Raw genomic sequence first — 22,600 nt, 5'->3', positions numbered from 1 at the left:
CATAGTGCACCCCCATGGTTTCTAAATTTGTGCCAAAATACCTTTTTTTTCTTTAGCAGCCAGTTGACAATGAAGTAGGGAAAGGACAGTCAATTTAGCAGAATCAGCACCTTAATTAATATCATTACCACCTGGGTCTGCTGTGAAAAAATGGTCCTTCGGCTCATATCCGTATCACAGGTTTGGGCCAAATCAGTGTTTTGTTTAAACGCATCTCCTGACTTCCAGTTGAGTTGCGGAAATTGGACCTGGGACAAATCTGTAAACCGGTGATAAAACAGCATTGCTAGCAGAGCTGAAACCTGTATCAGGAGTAGACCTGGCCCACAGTCAGATACCGTATGTCCGCTTCAGGCGGATCTAAAGGCTTTTATGCGGATCCGGCCCAAAGGAAATTGCTATCTGGGTGGTTTCCAAAGGAGATTTTATTTCTGTCGCCAGCATAGCCTATTGACAATTTCAATTTATGTTGTAAATAGGCCTACCTTATAAGCCTACCTGTAGCCTAGGGAAGCTAACAGCTTTCTATTAGGATCTAGTTTGTTAGTTACAGTTTTGCATTTAATAGCCAGAGCGTGGATATCTCAATCGGAAAATTAAACAATATCGGGTGCCTATGGACTAGGCTGGGTGAACCCAGCCTGATCTGCCCGCTATTTATTTTTTGATTTCTTAAAAGATTGAGCTTGGTCTGGTGAAAGCCAGACTAGCCATGGACCTCAGTTACACAATGCAAGGGAACATGAATCAGCCTATATTTGCACGAACAATAACGGACAACAGCTCTTCAACTTTGGCCCGTTAAAATGTGTATGGACAGTCTAGCGACGCATTTCATCAAGGCCCATGTCAGTTATTTGCACCACTGGTTAGATGTAAAACAGCATTTCGTTTCAGACTACTGTTACTTTGTGCATTGACAATAAAGTATTACATGAACTAAAGATGACTAAAATCTTATGTAGAAGAAGAAATATTCACAAAAAATCCATCCATCCAAAAATGACCTTTGTTTTTGATAGCTGTTGAAAACGGCATGGAACTGACAGAGATGTTTTTGTTTATAAATAAATAAATAAATAACATTATGCTGATACCTTTTGCTTTTCCCAAATACAATGTAGCCTACAGGTGTAAGTGGCCTTTCATCAATCCAGTTGCAATGGATGAACTGTGATGAACGGCCCTACTTGTGATTGTTTAGAGATTTTAAAGGTTTTATAACAATGCTACATCTTCTTTGGCTATTCTACAGTCTATTCACCTTTTCAGCACCAGTAGGCTACTTTCTGTGCATCCGCACACACACACTCAGGCATGTCAAACAAGCATACACAAAAGTTTCAAGAGTGAGGATGGAGTAAAATATGGAGACAAATTGAAGTGTGATTTATTTTCGCGGAACGGATGTACAGGACTGAGCGGCGGTCATATTTTGTACCGCTATGCGGTACATCTAGTTTCATGAGGGTTACACAGGCATTGTACAACGGGGGCCCCATATCCAGTATTCACAGAATCATCACATATCCAGTTCATAACAACAATTAAATTAGATATAGTCACCTACAAATGAAACAGAGGGTGCTTGTTTTATTGAGCAGGTCTTGCATAGAAGCCATAATAAGGCCATATCTGTGTATTATTTGAAATTTTAGGCTATGGTATGTTCATTTTTTCTTCACACAGGATGTTAGTGTGCCGTGGGACATTTTAAGTGTCAAAAGTGTGCCGTGGCACAAAAAAGGTTGAAAAACACTGCTCTACAGTAATGTAAAGACATTTGTGTCAGAAAGGTCATTTGGACATGGAATGTTGAATACAGCCACAATGCAGTATCACTTTGATGTTGGACTGTAGGCTGTTTAAACTAAAAGGGCCGTTGTGTATCAGGGGGTAGAAATGCTCCTGTTGGTTTAGTTTTAGGTTATTCTATGTCTGTGGTATAGCGTACTGTTCAGCTTAGCTGACATCCTGTTGTGGATATTTCTCCTCAACAATGGACAGGTTCATTGCTCAGGCATTGCTTACAACTTTCTATTCAGTTTCTAAATTTAGAGGCTTTAGATAGAATAGACAAAGTAAGCCGTGGTATTAACTCAGCATGCAGACAGCTGCTGAACAGACAACGTTTGATATATAAAACTGAGAGTATACAGTGCTATACCTATCAGTACATATAGGTACTGCTTGGTACATAGCTAATGAAGTAGTTATTGTTTATGAAGTGGTAATAGCCAAAAACGGCTTACACAGTTACTCAGCTACTGTCAGTGTGGTAAAATTGACCTCAGGAATGACTCATGGGAAGTCATCACCTAACCAACTTTTCTGTAAAGGTAAAGAGTAAAGAGTCAAGACCATATGAATAAAATAAATATGTTGCACACTCAGCAAACGATAAGCAGATGTAAAACCAAAGAGAATGTCCTGTGTGTCTGGTTCATGGCGGTTGAAAACGTTTGATTGGAACATATCCACACACAATTTAGAAAGGCTAAATAAACTTTAACATTATGTTATTACTTGTAAACGTAAAGTTGCCCAGAACCCATACAATATGTACCATCACATTCTACTGAAGATGTTGTCTTCTAAGGTGGCTTACTGAAGAAGAAAAAAACAGGTAACAATTTTATACACAATGATTTTATATATGTATATATTTCATATACTATACACTGATCTGAAAATATTTCCATGCAGATATCTGACAGATGTTCACAAGTGCCACAACATGATTACATGAAAATAGACAAATACAGTTGCACACAACATACCGGTAGGTTTGGTGGAACAAAAACAGGAAAACACCCCAAGATATGCAGCATGCATTTCACTCTGCTTCTGCTTAGCTTACAAAGTACACATTCAATACTCAATATATTTAGCTTGGTGCAGGGCTCCACAAGTGACAGCAGTCCATACAACAATTTAAAGTACACTCAGACGTATTGTACAGTAGACATGTATACAGAAATGATTTTTTAACTATGAAGTAATTTTCTTCAACCTGACAATGATTCACTATTAGAGTAATCAAAGTGATTAACAAACCACCATAACAGAAGTTTACAATATACTGTATGTACCAAACTGTACAGAGTAAATATGAAGGAATGTAATCAATGCTCTCTCATAGGCAGCAAAAAAATACCAAAAATGTCCAGTAGTGATTTCTGTAAGTATACGTATAGATAAGTATAACCGAATGGCAGTGTAAGACTACAGCTAAAGGGTAGAAATACCATCTTCGCCTCTGCCTGCAGAGAAAAACATGGGGGACTCTTCACCCACTGATACAGTGTGTTGCAGTGTAAACATGCTGGACAAACACCACAGTCATGGGTCATCTTCAGCTAAGGGATTCTCAGATGACTTAATGCCCCTCTGTACTCTGAGAATGCCAGAGTGACATTTTGTCATTTAAAAGTTATCTGTGTGAAAATACATTATGAACTATGACAATACCTCTATTAGATCTGTTAGACTCTCCTTGCACTGCTCCAAAACTGACGTTTTATAACTGCAAACTATATTGTAACCGGCTGAAGATTGCTCTTCAAGCCGTTGTCAAGGCATGTTTTTGTGGATTAGCTCCTTTACCACTTACAAATTCATTACTTCACCTTGCTGAATTCCAATCCTGTTGTAGGCCTATCTCTGTTTTTCCACTCTGATGAAATAGGGGAATGGATTGAAAAATCAATGATTATACTGCTTCTGTTATATGAGAGATATGATGACTTTCATGAAAGGAATATCAATATTGTAGAAGGTATAACACATAATCCCGCAACTCATCTCGGCTGAGATGGGAAGGATGAGATGCAGCAAAGCTTCTGCAACTCCGAATTGAATTCACAAAAGGGCAAGAGGAAGGTTAGATGGAGCCACTCCTAGTAAGACTCACATATCTTATCTAGTCAACCAGCTCCTCAGCAGCAGCAGGAGACCCAACGTCAGCCTCGACACACACAGTGTACGTGAGGTGGCTGGAGAGGGAGAGAGGATGGCAGTGTCTGTCAGCTCACTGCACGTAGGCTACTTCCACCCTCTCCTGTCTTTGTTTCTGGGTCCGAACGTTTTAGCAACACAAGCAGGACGTTTCAGATGATGGCCGAGCTGGAGGAGGAAGAGGCGGAGGATGAAGAAGGGTTGGTTGGCGAGGGCAGGTTCCAGAGGACCCACTTGCGTTTGCTCTGCCGTCTCTGGTACAGATAATCTTCCTTTTCCCGCTCTTTCCTTGCCCTCTGATAGTGATCATCCTCCTTCAGATACCAAACGGGTGGCCAGCGATGCTTCTCAAAGTAGTCCAGGTTTTCTAAACGTGCACAATCACCCACATACACACATGGATATTACCAGGTTCTGTCATTTTTTAAATATTGTAGTACTTGGATGTTTTCAGAGTTGTTATCATTTAAAGCATGCCATTGTGTGTGTGTGAATCTGTGTGTGTGTGTGTACCTGCTGACATGGCCCTCATGTCACGTGGGAACTTGCGGCAGACATTATTATAGTTGGTGCAGATGTGGTGAAGGCACCAGTCGGTGAGCTGATAGGCACAATGGAACTGCGGACAGACAAAAAAGTGAACAATCACAAGGCAGCTCTCATTTCGGAGGAGATGCTACCCTGGCCTCACTTGACCCCTCCAGCAGCTGGAATTACTTTCCCCCATCCCGTGATGAAAACAAATACTCTGGTTGCAAGATTTATGGCAGCTTTGCGAGAACATACCATAAAAACCAATAAAAAAGATCCGAAAAGAAAGCCCCTCCTTTCATTAAAGTCTAAACAAACGACAATCTATTAAAACTAGCTCAAAAAGATTCCTTGAAAACATCCCGAGGGAAGCATCCCACCGTTTATGAGAGCTGAACAAATCAATTAAAGCCTTTTTTTCCCAGTGCTCTCTACTCTACTACATGCGAATTTTGTCCCCTGCATCTGATTAAGCCTTGGCCACAACTGAGTAGACAGGGCATGAGTCAGCGCAAGCGGCGAGGCGTGACAAATGAAACCACATGAGCTGTCAAGAGCGCTGCACAAACCCACGAGAGAATTCCCCTCTCCGTCCGCAGAGTTTAGTCATGCAAGGGTTAAAGTATTCAACCAACCTGTGGCATTGGATACCGTGGTGCAGATTCCTAGAGCTGAACTCAGCGCTCGTAAAGCTGCTAAATGATGCCGATGAAATCGCTGGAGTCGACCAAATACCTCAGCTTCCTTATTACAGTCAGTGAGCTCTACACTGTTATAATAAGCCCCGTGTCACACGGCTGCTATTTCCCACAGAAAGCTTAGGTTAAAACTCCTGATCACTAGGACTATTAAAAGAGTGACTATAAACACTCTCTTTGGAAAAATAACAGGATAGGACTGTTACTGTGTAGTCTTAGATAATATCAGATTCACATTGAAAAGGAAAACAATACCCTCCTCCAGAGCGTAGGTAAACATAATCGTCTTACCTGGGCCATCTCCAGGTAGAGCAGTACGTCTCCATCGATGTCCGTTCCAGTGGAGGCGGTCTCTTTCAGAACAGTCACTGTGTAGAGTTCTGTGGGTACAGTCACTAACTCAGTCTATTCTCAATGTACTCCTACAATATCTATTAGCCAAATTAGCATCGGTCATCATTAAAGCGCTTTGGTAACAAGTTACAACTATCAATATTAAGCATCAAACTAGTTATGGAATAGAGGCCATATATTGACTAACGTCCTAATATACTATTGTCGTAAGTGTAAGTTGGTCATAGTGAGCTCAAATGAACATGAGTAAACGAGGAGATGAGGGGGACAGATGATGGCAGGGTGAGATGGGCTTTTGCTGCAAGGTTTACCTGTGAGGGCCACCAGGTGAGGCAGGCAGAGGCGGTTGGCCAGGACGATGAGCTCCATGGCGTCCAGGTCGAGCCTGGAGCAGAAGCGTCCAGTGTACAGGTACTCCAGCACCGCCTGCATGCTGCTGCGCGTGGTGTTGGGGAAGAGCACCTGCAGGCACCAGACGCACAAACACTCTCAGGCACTATTTCACTTCTTTACTCTCATGTGAATACTGTGATGCAGTGTCACAAGCACTGAGTGTGTGAAATTGGATATCTATTCCCATAGCAGCCACAGCTTGTGTCCATGCTTAGGGCTCCTACCAGTCTTTTAACGCTCACATGTAACGCTCACGTGCTTCACTGACACTTTCATAAAATTTACTCATGCAACGTTTTATTACAGACCACAAATTGCACACTGCATCCAATGTGGCTTGCATAACAACATAGCTAGCTTGAGCCATTGTGCTGGTGATTTACTATGAAATGAGCTCCCATACCAACAACAGCAGAACAAAATCATGCAGTGTGAAACAAAACAGCAGTACCCAGCAATGGTAAAATAGACAAATAATTAATTTCTTAAGGGAAATGTCTACTTTATATTGCGATTATTGCCATCAGCATATTATGCAATGTTCAACACTGCTGGGGAGTTTAGTGCTGTTGGCTCTGCATTTTAATGAGAATGTGTGTGTGGTGAATTAAAACTCCTTCGTCACCACCCACCTCCTTGGTGCAGCTCTCCACAAAAGGACCCCCAAACATCGCTGCCATCCAGTCACAGCTGGATATCAGCAGCGGTTTGTGGGCTTGCACTGTGCCATCATCCAGCTTGAACACTACGTCTGCAAAACAAGCGATGCCACAGCAGCTGCAGTCAGTCAGCAACCAGTTCATGTTGCACAACTTCCTTCTGCTTTTTTGCCCCATGTTTACTAAGTGGAAATCTCAAAGAACACAATCAACCATTTTAGCTTTCACTGACACTAATAATCACCAAGGACTATGGTAAGAATGTAATTCAAGACATCCACAATGTAATTAGAAGGATTAATAAGAAAATGAAATACCTTAATTCAGTTTTAAATCCTAGGGTAATATTTCTATAATGCCATTCCGAGTGGATGTTTGATGTCTCTGCATTAACTATGGATCATATCTGTCATTAGAGTCTGGGCAGCAATTCCCAGAGCTTCTAGTACAAATCAAAGCTAAATATGTGGTTTCAGGTGGATGTATGTGTATCATTAACATACAGTATGTATCTTAAATGGAATAGTAATATTAATTTTAGGTTTATAGCCTTTTTTTCTGGTCATAACATCACAGCAGATAAAAATCATTTATCACCTGAAAAGGTCCCTTTGGCGAGACACTCCTTCACCCTATTCGTCCGTCTTACGTGGAAAGCCTTTGTGATTTCTTGGTTCATGAAAGCCTCATTATTGAGAATGTTGGCCACCATCATGCGCAGGTCAAACACCTCCAACAGCTCTGCAATGTGTGCAATGTGCATGAGGTCTCGTTCATGCTCGTCCAGCTGGCCTGTATACAGGTAGCGCAGAACCACTCGGAACGGACCGGCCAGCACCGACGGGTCCATGCACACCACCGTCATCGGCCGAGTCATGTGAGTGATGGGGTCATCCACCATCTCCCTCTGGATGCCCACAAAGGCCCTCCCCCAGGATGACGGCAGGCGGCCTGAGTGTCCTGCATCCTGGTCCGCGTCCGAGTCACCCCCGATCAGGGTCCCATCGCTAATGCAGGCCCTGAGGCCCACGCGGCCTGCCTCCTCTCCGCTCTCGCACGCATCAAAGCTGGCCGCACGCGTCGGGGGCTCCCGCCCGGCCGGCTGCTGCCCAGCCTCCCCCTCGGCCCGTACGTCGGCCAAGAACAGGTCGTAGAACTTGGAGGAGGCTGTGGCCAGGTAGACCTTATGGGCAAATATGCGCTGGTGCTCCTGCAAGACCAGCACCACGTCTGCGCACAGCGGGTCCTCCAGCAGGCGACCGGGGTGCTCGTCTGGGGTCGAGGGGGGCGCGGGGACGGTGATGAGGGGTGGTGGCGGTTTGGGGGGAAGGAAGGGTGCTTGCAGGAGGGGCCTTTGCACGTTGCGCAGGTGTGACTTCCAGAATTGCAGGTGGCGCCGTGAGATAAGCGCTGCACGGATGGCGTTGTCGAACACGTCCTTCACACCGAACTGCGCCACCACACTGGTCTCATAGTACGGCACCCCCAACTCTTTGGCCACTTCACGACCTTTTTCTGGGGCAAGGATCTCATTTGATTTGATTGGTCTACAACAGACATAAATGGTGATACATTGATATCAGTATGTGATAAACAATGACATGGTGGACATTACCATGGTGGACATTTGATTAATACTGACATATTTGAAGAACACTGATGAGTTTGATAAGTGAATAAGATTCAGTGATGCGAGGCATGCATAAATATGAGCAATAATATTGCTCAACAATATTATATATATATATATATATATATATATATATATATATATATACAGTATATGTTGTTATATATAATGATTGTGTTATCAATAAAATAACAAAAAGGAATCAATAATTGTACTTCAAAAATATCTCACCTGGCAAGAGGGCGTCGAGCCCTGTTGACTGCCTCCAGATCTGCGTATCGCAAGTCTAGCTGGCACCCTACCAAAATAACAGGAGCGCGAGGGCAGAAGTGTTTGATCTCTGGGTACCACATTGTTTTGACATGAAAAAGAGAGTTTGGGTTTGCAGTGGAGAAGCAAAGGACCACCACATCTGACCTAGAGTGAGGGGAAGTAAAGAGCAAATCACTTTGGTTTATAACGGTTGTGAGCCACAAGCTTTGAAAAACTCCATTAGTATTTCTATTCTTGATAGAAATTGACAGTTTCATTCATGTTAACAGACTCAATATTTCTTGATACCTAAGAATGAAACAACAAACATGAACATATTTTTTATTTCTGATTTATTCTGTTAATACATGTTTGGTTGGTAATTTCAGAAAAATATTACAGTGTTTTGTGACTTAATTTGGACTCAAAGCATGCTTCTCTAAACAGCTCTAGAGATTAACTTTCAAGATATATTAGATCTATGCTTGTCTTGGTGCAGTGTGCATATCTCAGTGTTAAGTTGTTTAGGTACTTCAGGGGTTTCTTTTAGGACAACCAGTCAGTCAATTCCTCTTTACCTTCCATATGCAAAGCGACGGTCTTTGTGGTGGTCTCCAAAGGTGTCCCACAGACGCAGAGACACACTAACATCATCCACCACATCTCTAGAACGTTCCAAAACCTGCAGAATGAGAGAGAGAGAGAGATACAATAAGTCGTAATTCAAACAGTCATAACAATTAACAAAATGAATAATCTCCATGACAGTGTATGGTGGCTGTGGCAGGCTCACCTCCTGACACACTCGGTACTGGTCAATCGCCCACACTGTGGGCACATGCGTGGCCAGCAGCTGGTACTGTGTCAGAGTGGCATTGCAGGCCCTGGCACAGATCAGACGGGTTTTCCCCACCGCATTGTCCCCGACCACTACACATTTGATGGTCTCAACGTTTGGTCTCTCATAGTCCATGTCAGAAGTAGTAAACTGGGAGCTGGAGAGGAAATAGGTTTACAAAACACCTGACAGTCTGTCTTAGTGTTGACATGTTTCTACAGTGTTTACGGCAGAATACACCAGCGATCTTGGATTTATAGTAGTTGTTATCACATCAATGCTGTGAACTCTCTCTCTCTCTCTCTCTCTCTCTCTCTGTGTGTTCGTGCGTGCCTGTGTGTGTATGTGCGTGTGCGTGTGTGTGTGTGTGTGTGTGTGTGTGTTTAGCTCAGTAGCAGGTAGCATGAGAAATAGAGTGTCAGGCCAATATAAGACACACACATTTCCCTTAGTGCAAGGTTTAGCTGAACACAGCGAAAAACACTCTGGACGCTGCTCATAATGTATGACTACACACAAACTTATGTAACACCCTACGTGACCACTTTGTTACAATGTAACTATAGGCGAAATTGCCGTCATAATGTGAAACACTGATTGAAAAAACAGAACATTATATATATATCTATAAATCAGGTCCTACCGTAACGAAGTAAAGGGATGCATCGGGGTGGCCAGCGTTGTAGACTGAAACGACGAAGAGGTTCCTATTGGATGCAGCTTGCACCTGAAGCAAGCTGGGGTTGCACTTCATTTTCCCGGCAGACGAGCGATGGGGGATACAGTAGCTTATTATGTAAGCGTTCTCCCGCTGCAGTAACTGAGTCTCGCAAACTAGCTCATTTTGTCACGCAACGACATCATATGGCTAAATTCCCTTATCTACGAACGAAGATAATAGCAGGGAAAAGGCCAGCTTTCACTCGAGTCTTCGACACGAACTCTAGGTCGAGCGCTTTTCGGCCGCCTCCGTCGCAGCTTCCGCAATGTTTTGCCCATGCTCATTGCCCACTCACCCACACAGCCTCACCAAACGCCAGGCAGTCGGATCCTTCTGACGCATAAGACACAGTCAAAACCTTTAGAGCCCATAGGTTTCCCTCTCTATGGAATTAAATGTAATTGACTATGTTTGCCCGATGTTTTGATTTCATAGGTCACAGTGTAATTAAATGCTGAAAGATATTTCCCCTTCTCTTAGTTACAGTTATTTCATTTGAAAAACAAACATCCGATAAGAACAGATAAAAAGCTTGAGCTTTATCTTGGGCCAAGTAGTAAACGTGTAAACTTGTTAAAACTTATATTATTGAAAACACAGGCATTCATGGACAGAATAAAAATGAATGTTTGAATCAATAAGCAATAGCCTAGCCCACCGTGCTAATAAACAGCAGGCGCACATTCAGTCTGATAATAAAAAAACAGTAAGCCAAAGCTGCGTTAGAAAGTTCTACCTCTCAGTAAGCTGTTTTGCTGTTGTATCAGAGCAATAGGCTAATAATAGCTTTGGAGGCATATTCTGTTTAGTAAGGACAACTATCTAAACTATTTTGCAGAGTCTTCTGAGATATTTTTTTTTACACAATTAGGCTAGCCTATTCAAAACCTTTTATTACGGTACCAGCCAGTGGACAATATCCTATTGGTTTGGCTGCTTCTTCCAGTAGTTAATTGTGACTTAGGCTACTGTGAGAAATGTATTTATAGTTTCAGACCACAATATCATGATGAAATAAATACAACACTCAAAAAGGTATGTTGTTTATGCATGCCACAATATATCCAAAATGCTTGCTAAATGACAACTTGTAATACCTTGTTTTAGCCAGCAGAGACTCCCAAAACCAGTTGCTGCACCATTGTTTCAATAATTCCATATGAGCGCCAACCAATGGCATGGTCATCCTCTTTACATACATAATAAAATGTTAAAAGTTATTATAGGTCATGACGTTTATAAGATCATTTACTTTGGCCAAGTTGTTCAAATGGCATTTATGGGGCTTGATTGAGATGGCCTGCCCTAGAAAGATGGCTTGTGACGTGAAAACCCCATCCTTTGTCTTATTGTGTCAACCAACAACCGACTGTAAACAACTAATTGTGAAAAATAATTTTCCCACTCGAGACATTTATAGTTTCTCCTACATTCATCTTAAGTGCTAGAGAGAGTCTTCACATGACCAGAAGGCGTGAAGCTGCCAAGGACTTTTGCAATGTGCACTGGCCTGTAAAATATTTTTAGTCATTATTGTGCCAAATATGCCATGTTCTGACCTCACTGAGTCTTTATAACAGAGTGGAGATATTTAAACTTCAAACAAACATTTGAAATTATCTTTGATGTAGTTTTGGTGCTTCGTATAGCCGATTCAAATGCATCTTCATCCTGATTCATTCTTCAATGGCTGTGTGACAGTTTCATTCATTTGATGTTTTCAAACAGGTCCAAACAAATCCACAGTGTCAATGGGCTTAAACCTTATGCAGTGTGAAAATAGGTTTTCCAAGTTTCACTGTGTCTCCATACATACATTTAGTTTAACTGTTCATTTAGACATTCTACTCCAGGAAATGAGCATGGTTGACTCTGTGAATTATCCACCAAATGCAGCTGTCCACAAAGTCTGTGTGTAGGAGCGTGGGAACAAAGGTAATTAAACAAAAATAGCACTCACTTGTCCTAAAACAACTAAGCTCTTTGATCATTATCAGCTTAGTGCTTTTGGAAAGCTAGGTGTTTATGGCAATGAGGTTCATTATGGAAAACAGTCAACTTCCTCCCATTTTTATTGATTTTCCATTGGTGCAAACAATGAAGATGCACACAACACTGCAATTAAATGTTTAAATTAATAATTTGAAGAACGTTTCTCATAATTATCATAATAATTCATATATGGTTGCCACATATTTAATCTTCACAGCCTCTGTAATAGGCTGTCAATGGTTAACTTTAACTTTGAATATTTCAGTTTACAAAGATTCCGTTTTGTTTAGATTATCTTGGTAGGGATTTGAAGAATAGCTTGACAAGAGGTCCAAGAGAACCAGACAAATATTGATGTTTCTCCTAAAGCGCAGAGAGAACCCTTTGACACTGCGGAGAAAAGCAAAAATATAGTTTTGAAGTCCTGAATAAACATTCAGATGAGCTGATATTCTTCGCAGGAATCAAATAGAATACATCATATCATCTATCTGCCCCTGGGGATTAGACAGAGAGGAGCCGTACAGTCTTCACTACTTGGTCTCTCCTTCAAACGCAGAGGCATTTGGAAATGATAAGGACATGCTCGTTTTACAATGTTCAAGTTCATGTGTCAGTCTTTCTAGGTAGCCTATCCTTCTCATTGTCTCCAAGACACTGACGCATGGGGGGAACTCCAAATAGTTATCAAATGTTTCAACTATTAGGTTGCATGATGATAAGATAACCTGCAAGTTAAAACTTAGGTATTTCCAAGGTCTTACTTTTTTCTATTACCCCTTCACCAATATGTTTCTGCAACGACTGAAATAGCAGCGGAATGCTAATATCATGAATAAATATGAGCGCACGGAAAGTTCTGTAGTGGAAACTGTCATTTGAAAAAGCCCTCTCCAGGTTGGAATGCTGTGATTGGAGACCGAGTGATATGCATGACTAAATTTGAAAGTAATCACTGCTGCAGAGATGCTATAAAAACAACAGTTTGTTCCCTGTCCAGTATTGTCTCGCCTTGAGAAGCGAAACAAGGGCGTTTTCTGGACCGTTTCAAACCTCTCAGCAGCCTCGTAACATCTATTTTATTTTGCGTGTAGAGTTGAGACCTCACAGTTGAACAAAATGCTACACAAAAGTGTGTTTCTCTTGTTCGTCGCCCTGGCCGCATCTGCCTATGACATGGACCAAGAAGGAAGCTCGTCCAGAAGAGCGCGTTTTTCATCCAACAGTCCATGTAAGTTCTTTATCCTTAACATACAGTCGTTCCTCTGGTTCGGAATTACTGTTTTCGTGTAAACATGTATGCCTATTTCACTCCAGACTGGAATGTTTAATTTTACCTTTAAACCCAGCTTAATTGCGACTGAAGAGTGTACCAGCCATACCTGTAGACTATTCTAGACTGCTTAATTATCAGGCTCCACATACAGTATATACAGCGTCTCTCTCTCCCTCTCTCTCTCTCACACACACACACACACTTTCTCAATTGGTCTCTTTCTCTCTTTCAGCTGATGTAGCTCGCTGTCTCAATGGTGCTCTGCAAGTGGGGTGCGGCACCTTTGCTTGTCTGGAGAACTCTACCTGTGATACGGACGGCATGCATGAAATTTGCAACAACTTTTTTAGTGCTGCTGCTGTTTTTAACACACAGGTATGCAGACACTTGTAGAGTTCGTTAATAAAACAGAAGGTTAACAAGAAATAACAAGAAATAGTTTTCTGTATATAAAGCGATATAGTCTATAGGAGAAGCTGAAGCCTGGTGGCTGATATTTTGTTTATATTCTGCAGGGTAAGACTTTTGTGAAGGAAAGCCTGAAGTGTATGGCTAATGGCATCACTTCCAAGGTCTTCCAGTCCATCCGCCACTGTCCATCATTCCAAAAGATGATTGCTGAAGTGCAAGAGGATTGCTACAGCAAGCTGGACATCTGCAAGGTGGCTCGCACCAACCCAGACGCCATCGGAGAGGTGGTCCAGGTGCCCATGCATTTCCCTAACAGGTACTTCTTCACCTGAGATCCTTTTTTCCTCAGTAGGAGTTACATAAAACAATAGTTTCTCCACAAATTTAAAAACACTGCAGTTAATGTTACATTCATCACAAAGAGTAGTGATTTTGGAGTCTCTTCAATAATACTACACATTGGTGTGATAAATTGGGAAACAGTGTTACAAAAAACACGTCATACATGATTGCATTTCTGTATTGCGTTTGTCGTAGGTATTACAGCACTCTCCTGCAAAGCTTAATGGAGTGCGACGAGGACACCGTGGCGACTGTGCGCGCCGGCCTGATGTCCCGCCTCGGCCCCGACATGTACATCCTCTTCCAGCTGCTGCAGACCAAGTCCTGCCCCTCCGACGTGTCCGCCGGCGGCCACGCAGGCATGGAAGGGCGTGGAGGCTACCGCTGGGCCATGGCCCCCATGTTCAAGATCCAGCCCAGCCTGCGCACCCGCGACCCCACTCACCTGTTCGCCAAGAAGCGCTCCATCGAGGAGAGTCCCTAACTCTGAGGAAGGCGTTGTGATGGCATAGGCCTCCATAAGATGCATACATACATGAGGTCACCTCCCACACACACACACACACACACACACACACACACACACACACACACACACACACACAAACATACAGACACCACACATTCTCAGAATGCAGTTTCTCACTTTTGTCATTATGCACACTTCTGCTGCAGTCTTCCCATTTACAAAAACAATCAAGTAATGTATTAATGCAGCCTTCAAGCACAGATGAACAAGATTACTATCTCAAATATAGCATCTAAATCTGCAGAACATCTGAAGAATATAGTAATGTGAAGCTACATCAACATAGAGCACTTTACTGCATTAAGTGGATGCATTCATTTGTGTTTGATTCCCCCACAGTAAGCCATTACTGTTGGATTTACTTAGAAACTGATCTAAGGCTAACCCCATGTTAAACAACCAAGAACATATTTAAATGCGCTTATGGTATTCTATTGATATTTATTTTCTTACCAAATGTAATTTATGCCATAATATTATATTTTATTGTTGTTGGCACAACTGTATCTTTGCAGTGGAACTATAGAATTGAGGAGCATCACAACAATGTCAAAAGCAAGGATGTGCAATTCCATGCTGGTCATGGGTTTTATGCATGTTGAGAGTTGTCACTGCTCAGAATTTCCACTCCCTATCTTTGGGCAATATTACTTAACATTTTGGTGGATGGGTTTTTTTCTTTGATAGAATCTAACCATGATTTATTGTCAACAAGAAAAATGATGATTGAAGAGCGGAATTGTTCTGTTCTTTTTTTTCTTGTTCACTGTAAAGTGTCTATTTCACTTAAAGTGGGACAACTGCTTTCTGAAAAGAGATCTAATAAACAGAATTGCTTTAAGTACATTTGTGTATACATTTGTTCACGTTAAACAATCTGCCACAGCAGACTGTTTACCCTCTCCACAGGGCTCACGATTGCAAAACCTTGAGGTGAAACTTCAACAAGATTAGGAAAGCTTTTAAAGGCAGCCTTTTTGCTTGGTAGAGGTAGAAAACATACAAACATCAAACTCATGAAATTCTACTGGAACACAAAGGCTAAGTGAGGTCTTCATCACAACAATGAAAACTTTGTTGACTGAAATTTTGACAGACATTTCTTGAAACTGGGTCATGGAAAAAAAAACAGGAGGGAGGGACTGTTTTAAAGCCAAGTATGATCTTCAATGTCCAACTTCATAAACAGTGTTATATGCTACAATCTGCAGGCTATCCATAAGGTGGCAGCATGCTCCATCCTCTTGGTCCAGTTAGCAGAACAGAGTAAGCATTTCTTACATGAAAGAAGAACCATATAGTGCTCATTAAGTTTTGGTGGTTCCATGTAGAACGTTTAAATTTACTTACATAATGGTGATTAATTCAAATTCTTGATTATAGAGTAAAATGTACAATTTTGCATACTAAAAGTACAGCAAAGAATAATGAACATCTATGCAAAAAAATAGAAATAGGGGGATTAGCAGTGATCTATGTAGGAAAATGCATCACTTCCACAGCCGATATTGCACATGGATGCTTGCCTACATGTCTCTGGTTCTGCTCCCACTTACTTGAATGGTCTCATGCAGGCATATGCTACCTCCAGACCGTTGCGCTCCACAGACAAACAACGTCTAGCTCTGCCACTAGTACGCTCAGGCCAATCCAAACTTTTTTCATCTGTTGTTCCTTGTTGATGGAACTCACTACCAGTTCTAGAGCAGGGACATCCCTCTCCATCTTCAAAAAACTCCTGAAGACGCAGCTCTTCAGAGAACATCTACTCTCATAGCACTACTTACAACTAGTCTTGCTGATCCTAGCACTTACTGTACCACCTGACTAGAACTGACTCTTGATTGTTTAAAAAACAGCACTCACTGATGCACTTATTCTTATTGTACTAGACCTTTTTTTAAATTGTCCTAGAATTGTTGTGAAAATTGCTTTAAAAAGCTTAAACTGTTAACCATGTTGTTAGTCGCTTTGGTTAAAAATGCATCAGGCAAATGTAATGTAATGTAATGTAATGTAATGTAATGTAATGCAATGGATGATACCATCTGATAATTTAACTATACTGCCAAAAAGTATTTGAGTCAGCAAAGATTAATTTAGTGTTTGAGATATACGGACAAAAACAGCTATACACAGAAGCCCCTGGTATGCCTTACATACCCTTCTCCATCTCTAATTGCGCAGCCACACATAATTAAGCTGCACCTCAAAATCACAACTTGCCACCTCACAGTGGGCCGCATGGAATTACACAAACCCCATGTGGGAAAACAGCCAGCCAAAGCAGCTTGGGGGCAAGTCCCTATGCAACCTCTAGGGGCCCCCAAAGCCCTCTTCCTCACGACATACAGTAGAACCCCACTCCCCTGATGTCCTCCTCTACCTGCAGATGGAGTAGAAGGAGAGCATGGCAGGGCTGGTTATTGTTGAGCAGCCAGCAGCAGTTAGCCTGTCCCTCATCTCTATGCAAACACTAAAGACAGATGTGCAGCAGTTAGCCTGTCCCTCATCTGCACGGGCAGGCTGTTATTTACAAGGTGGCTCAATCTGGCAGGTGGTGGACCACACAGATAAGATGCACCTTTCACAACAACGTTTTATGGTCTGATGCATGTGATTTATGCCGTTGATAAGCCTAGGAACCACAAACAATCTAAAAGCATAACATTGAAAGAAAGGCGGAGTGTATCTAAAATATTATAATATAATATATATATATATATATATATATATATTTTTTTTTAAACCTGAGGGTACAGATTTGTTGGAGGATGAGAGTAGGCCTGACTGATCATGTCAAACTTTAAACAAACAGAAAATCAAGCCGCCCACTCTTGGAGAGCAGGTTGGATCTTGAAAAGTGATTTGATTTCCCAACACCACTTTCTCGAGGAACAGAAAACAGGAGGAAATAATCCCACCATTCCGGTCATCCAATCGTTTCGTCACAGGATGCCGTGTCATTAATCAAGAAAGAAGAGTAGGAGATTGGAGAGAGTGCCAGAGAGGGAGATGATACAAAGGGAATAACTTTCCTTGATTTGTACATCAACTCAACCACAGACCCTCAACTCTCAGCATTCATCTTTTTAAAAAATGAAACTGCTGGGAGGAATTAAGATAACGAAACACTAGAATCCTGCTCTCCAGGGCTGGTTTTCTAGTGCTCACTCTCCATAATAAGACATAACGTCTTTATTTATGAGCTCTTCCAACACGATTACATCAACTTTAAATTATTAAATCCAGTTGGTCCAATAAAATGATTATTTATGGCCAATGAAATAAATTCAGACTGTTACTTTATACCTCAGCTGACGGTGTCTTATGAGATCCAGTGTCCATCCTGCAGGAATGCCTGCCAGGCATGACGCACTTCAGAATGAGTGTGAAAAATATGCCCCATTCTACACCAAGTGTGTCCAGTTTTTGTGGTGAGACAGAGGAAGCACTGCGATAAAAAGCTGGCTGTGTTTTTAAAGGGCATCAGCTCCAGTGTGGTCGTCGTGGTGACTGACAGCTACGGGCTCTCGCCTCACCTCCACTGCCAGACAGGAAGCGTTGGTGCTGCACGACCACCTTCCAGTCGCACGTCGCTGGGCACGCAGACAGGACTGGTGACCCATTCACACACTGGCATTACTCATGTGTCATTGACATGGTAGCAAAGTTCTCTCAAAGCAAAATAGTGGTGGAGGTGGCAGAGAGGAAGCAAATACAATGCAATACCATGGAAATATACAATGTGCCGTCATAATGACACACTATTATGTCTGTATGGCATGACGTCATGTCTAAATAAGGTCTTTATATAATTTGAAGTTAGTCTGCATCTCCTGATGTGCTTGTGTTGCTGGTAGAATCAAACTATTTGCATTAGCATTCCAAATATATGGCTGCTGCACTGCTCTCCTGTGTGTCATCTGGTAAATGTGCCCCCCATGATCAAGTACCATTGTGTGCATATTCAGAATGGAGATATGGCCATACAGTATTTGTTGTTGTGACAGTGTGATGTTTGCAATGGCGTATGTAGAATGCATAGAGTGCATGTACGGAGCTCCTGGTTAATGTATTGAGCTTTTGATTACATTGATGATGTTGATGGTTGATAGCATCAGGGATAAAAGGGCCCTCTTGTGGAGCAACTGACACACTGACACAAGGAGTAAAAGCCTCCCTGTCCTGCAAGATAAGGCTGGAATGTTCCAGATCAAGTCTTATCCAACGCGACCACCCATCAGCTCTTTTCCTTAGGCGTCCGTGGTGTGTTAGGGAACACCCTTTCCTGGGCTTTGCGCGTATCCTGCTCGCTCGGTGGGTGATGGACAGTAGCACGTAGTCTACTGCAGGCTGATGTCATTGCTCCTGCCACCCTCAGACTTGCAGAGACATGGCACGGTAAACACCAGGGTGACAACATGTCCTGCCCACCCGACAAGCAGCCAAGCCAAGCATACGTAAGTAATCTGTCAAGTTTAGAGGAGAGAATATTGCATATGTGTAAATATATTCTTTCTCATGTTCAAGGAAAAAAACACAAGAGAGCTGCTTGACATGCCTGTGTTGCAGTGCATAAGGTACTAAACGTCACGATAACTTGGGAGGAAAAAATTTGATCATATATTGTTTTATTGAAATTAAAACTAACAGACTGCTGCAGAAAGGTGGGCACAGACGATAAATGAGTCTGGAGGAGAAGCTCTCCTGCAGAAGGAGTTAAGTGAGAGCAAACAAAACGTCAGCCCAAGGCCATATGGATAAACGTGACTAGGTGCCATGTTTGCTCTTGGCCAAACTTAGCCAACGGGATTATGGAACCCAAACAATAGCATTTGTTTGGACAAATGTTTGCCAGAGAATCTCAGACGTGGCCAGAAAAAGGTGTCGCAAAGTGCCACTTGAACTCCTGTTTGTCCACAAGGCCTTCCTGGGCCATCTGTCTGAGGCGATAATGGAAGGCACTTAATTGCACCTCACGGCCCATTAGTCCCTCATAAAGCCAGGTGTGCAGTCTATAGATAGGTTTTACTGGACATCTAATGGCAGGCAAAACCAGGCAGATGTCACTTTTAACAGCCACCTTTTCCAAGGATTAATACAATTATGCTCTGCCCTCCCAGAAATGGAGGCAACTCAGGGGGTGTTGAAAAGTGGTCGGAAACACAGGACACTCCACAGAGTCCAGTCTCAGCCTCGCAACCCGTGCATGGACCTGGAATTTCAGGAAGGTCCAGCAGGCGCATGTCTCCACTTTTCCCAGTGTCAGCAGGACAATGCACACTCTGTGGTTGCATTTACATAGGGCTCTCCCACAAAGTCTCTTTTGTCACTTTTGTTTTACGGCTGGGTAAACATTTGTGGTTGCAGAACGAATGTCAAACGCACATGCACAAGATAGCCATAAAAACTGTGGTCCAAGCAAAAACCCTGGAGGAGGTTTTTTTTTCTGTTTCGTGACGCACACACTTTTTCCCCAGTCAATTCGAACAACTTCCCTCCAGTGCACTTCAGCTGTCCGCCTGGCTCAAATTAGGCAGCGAGCAATTTGATCTTGTCAGCAGCGGGAGTCGGAGTGAGGCGCAGGTGATTTGTCTGCTGCTAGCGTGGGGACGCTCGATGGCGTGGGCCCGGCGGAGGCCAAACGCCTGCGTGATTGATGGCGCACTGGTGCGGGCGAGAAAACACTCTCTTCCCACCATAAATCACAGACCCTCACAACACAACGACCACTCACAGTCTCTCTGCAGCACTGGACATGCGCTTGGAAGTCAACAACCCATCACAACTGTCCTCTCTGTTGTCCCGAGCCTGCCTCTGGACAAACACTCCGTTTGGATCACCTACTGTTTCTACTATTACACCTGTTCCACCCTTGATAAACACCAGAAAGGAGGACCAGAAAATCAAACACACTCAAAAGTTCAAAGTCCATTTTCAGTTATGTTATTAATATTCCTTTAATAAAGGTGTTTGCCATCATGGTTGGTTGAGTTCCAGTTGTACATAAGTGCACAGCCACTATATAAATATTAACACGGCATATTAATCAAAAATAAGATGTTATCAACATGAGAGTCCATACAATCTTACAATGTCATTGTCCGCAGCCCTCCAACAATCATTAACCAGTTGTGCCCTACATAAACAGATACTTATGTTAACAAAGAGTATTAAAGATGGCTTAAGAATAGAAATCAGGCAGTTGAAACACTAATTTGGCAGATGAAGACAGATGAAAACAATATTTTTTAGATGATTGTCAACACTAACTGTCAGTTAATCCACATCCAAGGAGCATTTTTGAAAAATGTGCTTGATATAATTTCAAACTATTCTTAATTTTGGGCTATGGAACAAAAGCTTTAAGACAGTATGTACAGTTATGCATGTACCATTAACAGCAAGGATTGGATTAATTTAGGATTAATCAGACATTAAGCAATTGTTATGTTTAAAATGATATTCTTTGATGAGATTAAGGTCTTTTAAGAATCTACATGTTCATTGTGATGTTCATATGGAAACATGGCAATGACCCGAAAATGCGGTCCATTTGACATTATTGGTATAGGTTTATTCTGCACAAAATATTATTGTATGCATAAGGATAGCATAAAGAATCAAAAGCTGAACACCTATTAATACAAACTGGCCTGGATCAGTAATAGCTTATTCTCTTTCTGAGAACCCTTACCTCAACTAACTCTTTCCATTAAAAACTATATTTCATTGACTTGGATAGAAATGAATGACCTCATACAAAAATAATTAAAAAGAAACAATAGAGTAAATATATATAATAATAATAATAATATTTATACAATTTAACTGTATTTACAAAGACAGCCAGAGCTGTTGGCTAACGTATTATAGAATACTTTTTTTCTGAGATTTGGTCTCAGATTTTTGAAAAAAAAAAAAAAAAAACGGCATACAATTACTCTATAAAAGGTATGGTGATCAACTTGAATCACTTATCGAATGCCAAGGAGAGCCTGAACTTTCGGCTCAATGCCTCCTTTGGTTCAGTTCCTATTAGGCATGATGTCCACTCTTTTATAAGCCCACACCATTTCTAATGCCTTTCAGAGCCTTCACGTCAAGCGCCTGCTTGAAAATGCACGGGTCCTTCTACAAGGCCAAAAAGATGAATGTGTTTAGAATGCAAAGACGAAGCAACAATGTCAGCTGAATATGTAGAAACTGTCTCTTCCAGCCTAAAGGCCTTGGGTCCTCCTCAGAGCTGTGACAGTCCAGCCAAGAAATCCAGCTGCTCGTCCAGTCACTCGGTCACCATCAGTCATTCCTCACGCAGCTGACGTTGGCCAATTGTCCATAGTGAATGTGAATGGTCCGTCAGATGCGAACCCTTGTTGTCATGTGCTGGGACGAGGTATTTGAACTGGAGAAAAGCTGCTCGGTGAAAGCAGTGAGCAAACCCTTCAGTTTATTTTCAAAAATCTCTGATTTTCCCATGAGGCACTGCTCTAGCCACAAGTCCTTCCTCTGTATCAGATGCCAGGCTTGAGAGTGACCATTTCTGTGACACTGTGCATTTATGAAAAGGACGCAGAACCTTTGCCTGGAGATTAGCGTGGAACCTGGGAGAAATGGGAAAATTTATTTGGCAATTTCAGAGGGGCCTTCAGTGCTTCCTGAAGGTCCGACTGGTGGTCTGGGAATGGGGGGCAGGAAGGCAGGGCTCTTCGACCCCAGCATCTTGGGAGAAGACTGAGTCCACCTCAGAAGAACACGTAGAACTACGGGTATCCAGGACGACCTGGGAGTAGGGAGCATCCATATGCTCGGAGAGGTCCAGGTACTCCTACAAATGGAATCACAGACAAGTGTGAGACGGTGTGAAATTCAAACTGTCACTGGGGCTCCAATACCACAAAACTTAAGGAGGGAGGGGAACGAATTTCCTGGCTTCACTTTTGCCAGAAGTACAGTAGGTTAACCATATGTTGCTGTCAGCATTTTTATTTATGGTAGCTAAGGTGTTTTGCTA

General features: G+C 42.3%; 3 protein-coding genes across 10 annotated transcripts in view; 1 reads left to right on the top strand and 2 right to left on the bottom strand.

The window, feature by feature from the left end:
- Positions 1-2,630: 2,630 nt before the first annotated feature.
- On the bottom strand, positions 2,631-10,291 carry rhobtb2b (Rho related BTB domain containing 2b). The gene is made up of 10 exons (XM_042059059.1): positions 9,956-10,291; positions 9,268-9,469; positions 9,053-9,156; positions 8,454-8,639; positions 7,190-8,139; positions 6,566-6,684; positions 5,852-6,002; positions 5,478-5,566; positions 4,471-4,576; positions 2,631-4,324 (listed from the first exon to the last, which is right to left on the bottom strand). The coding sequence occupies exons 1-10, from the start codon at positions 9,976-9,978 to the stop codon at positions 4,110-4,112; spliced, it is 2,145 nt and encodes a 714-aa protein (XP_041914993.1). The 5' UTR covers positions 9,979-10,291; the 3' UTR covers positions 2,631-4,109.
- A 2,759-nt stretch (positions 10,292-13,050) lies between these two features.
- stc1l (stanniocalcin 1, like) overlaps positions 13,051-22,600 on the top strand; it is a 21,812-nt gene continuing 12,262 nt past the window's right edge. The window contains exons 1-4 of one of the 2 annotated variants that reach the window (XR_006021501.1): positions 13,051-13,256; positions 13,534-13,676; positions 13,817-14,028; positions 14,250-15,351. Coding sequence is in view for 1 of the 2 variants with exons in the window: in XM_042059060.1 (XP_041914994.1) it covers positions 13,145-13,256; positions 13,534-13,676; positions 13,817-14,028; positions 14,250-14,538 (756 nt within the window). In the remaining variant the exon portion in view is untranslated. Of the gene's footprint in view, positions 13,257-13,533; positions 13,677-13,816; positions 14,029-14,249; positions 15,388-22,600 lie in introns of those variants that run through there. The other variant, XM_042059060.1, reaches the window with a different exon arrangement.
- Positions 20,810-22,600, bottom strand: part of fgfr1b (fibroblast growth factor receptor 1b) — a 21,953-nt gene continuing 20,162 nt past the window's right edge. For all 7 annotated transcript variants that reach the window (XM_042059052.1, XM_042059053.1, XM_042059054.1 and 4 more), the window contains one exon: positions 20,810-22,414. In XM_042059052.1, the coding sequence (XP_041914986.1) occupies positions 22,235-22,414 (180 nt within the window). In that variant the 3' untranslated portion in view covers positions 20,810-22,234. The remainder of the gene's footprint in view (positions 22,415-22,600) is intronic.

Source organism: Alosa sapidissima, chromosome 13 (genome assembly GCF_018492685.1).
Source record: "Alosa sapidissima isolate fAloSap1 chromosome 13, fAloSap1.pri, whole genome shotgun sequence".
In the NCBI taxonomy this organism is placed as follows: Eukaryota; Metazoa; Chordata; class Actinopteri; order Clupeiformes; family Clupeidae; genus Alosa; species Alosa sapidissima.
Note: the sequence above shows the minus strand (reverse complement) of the source record. Positions and strands in the feature narration are given on the sequence as shown.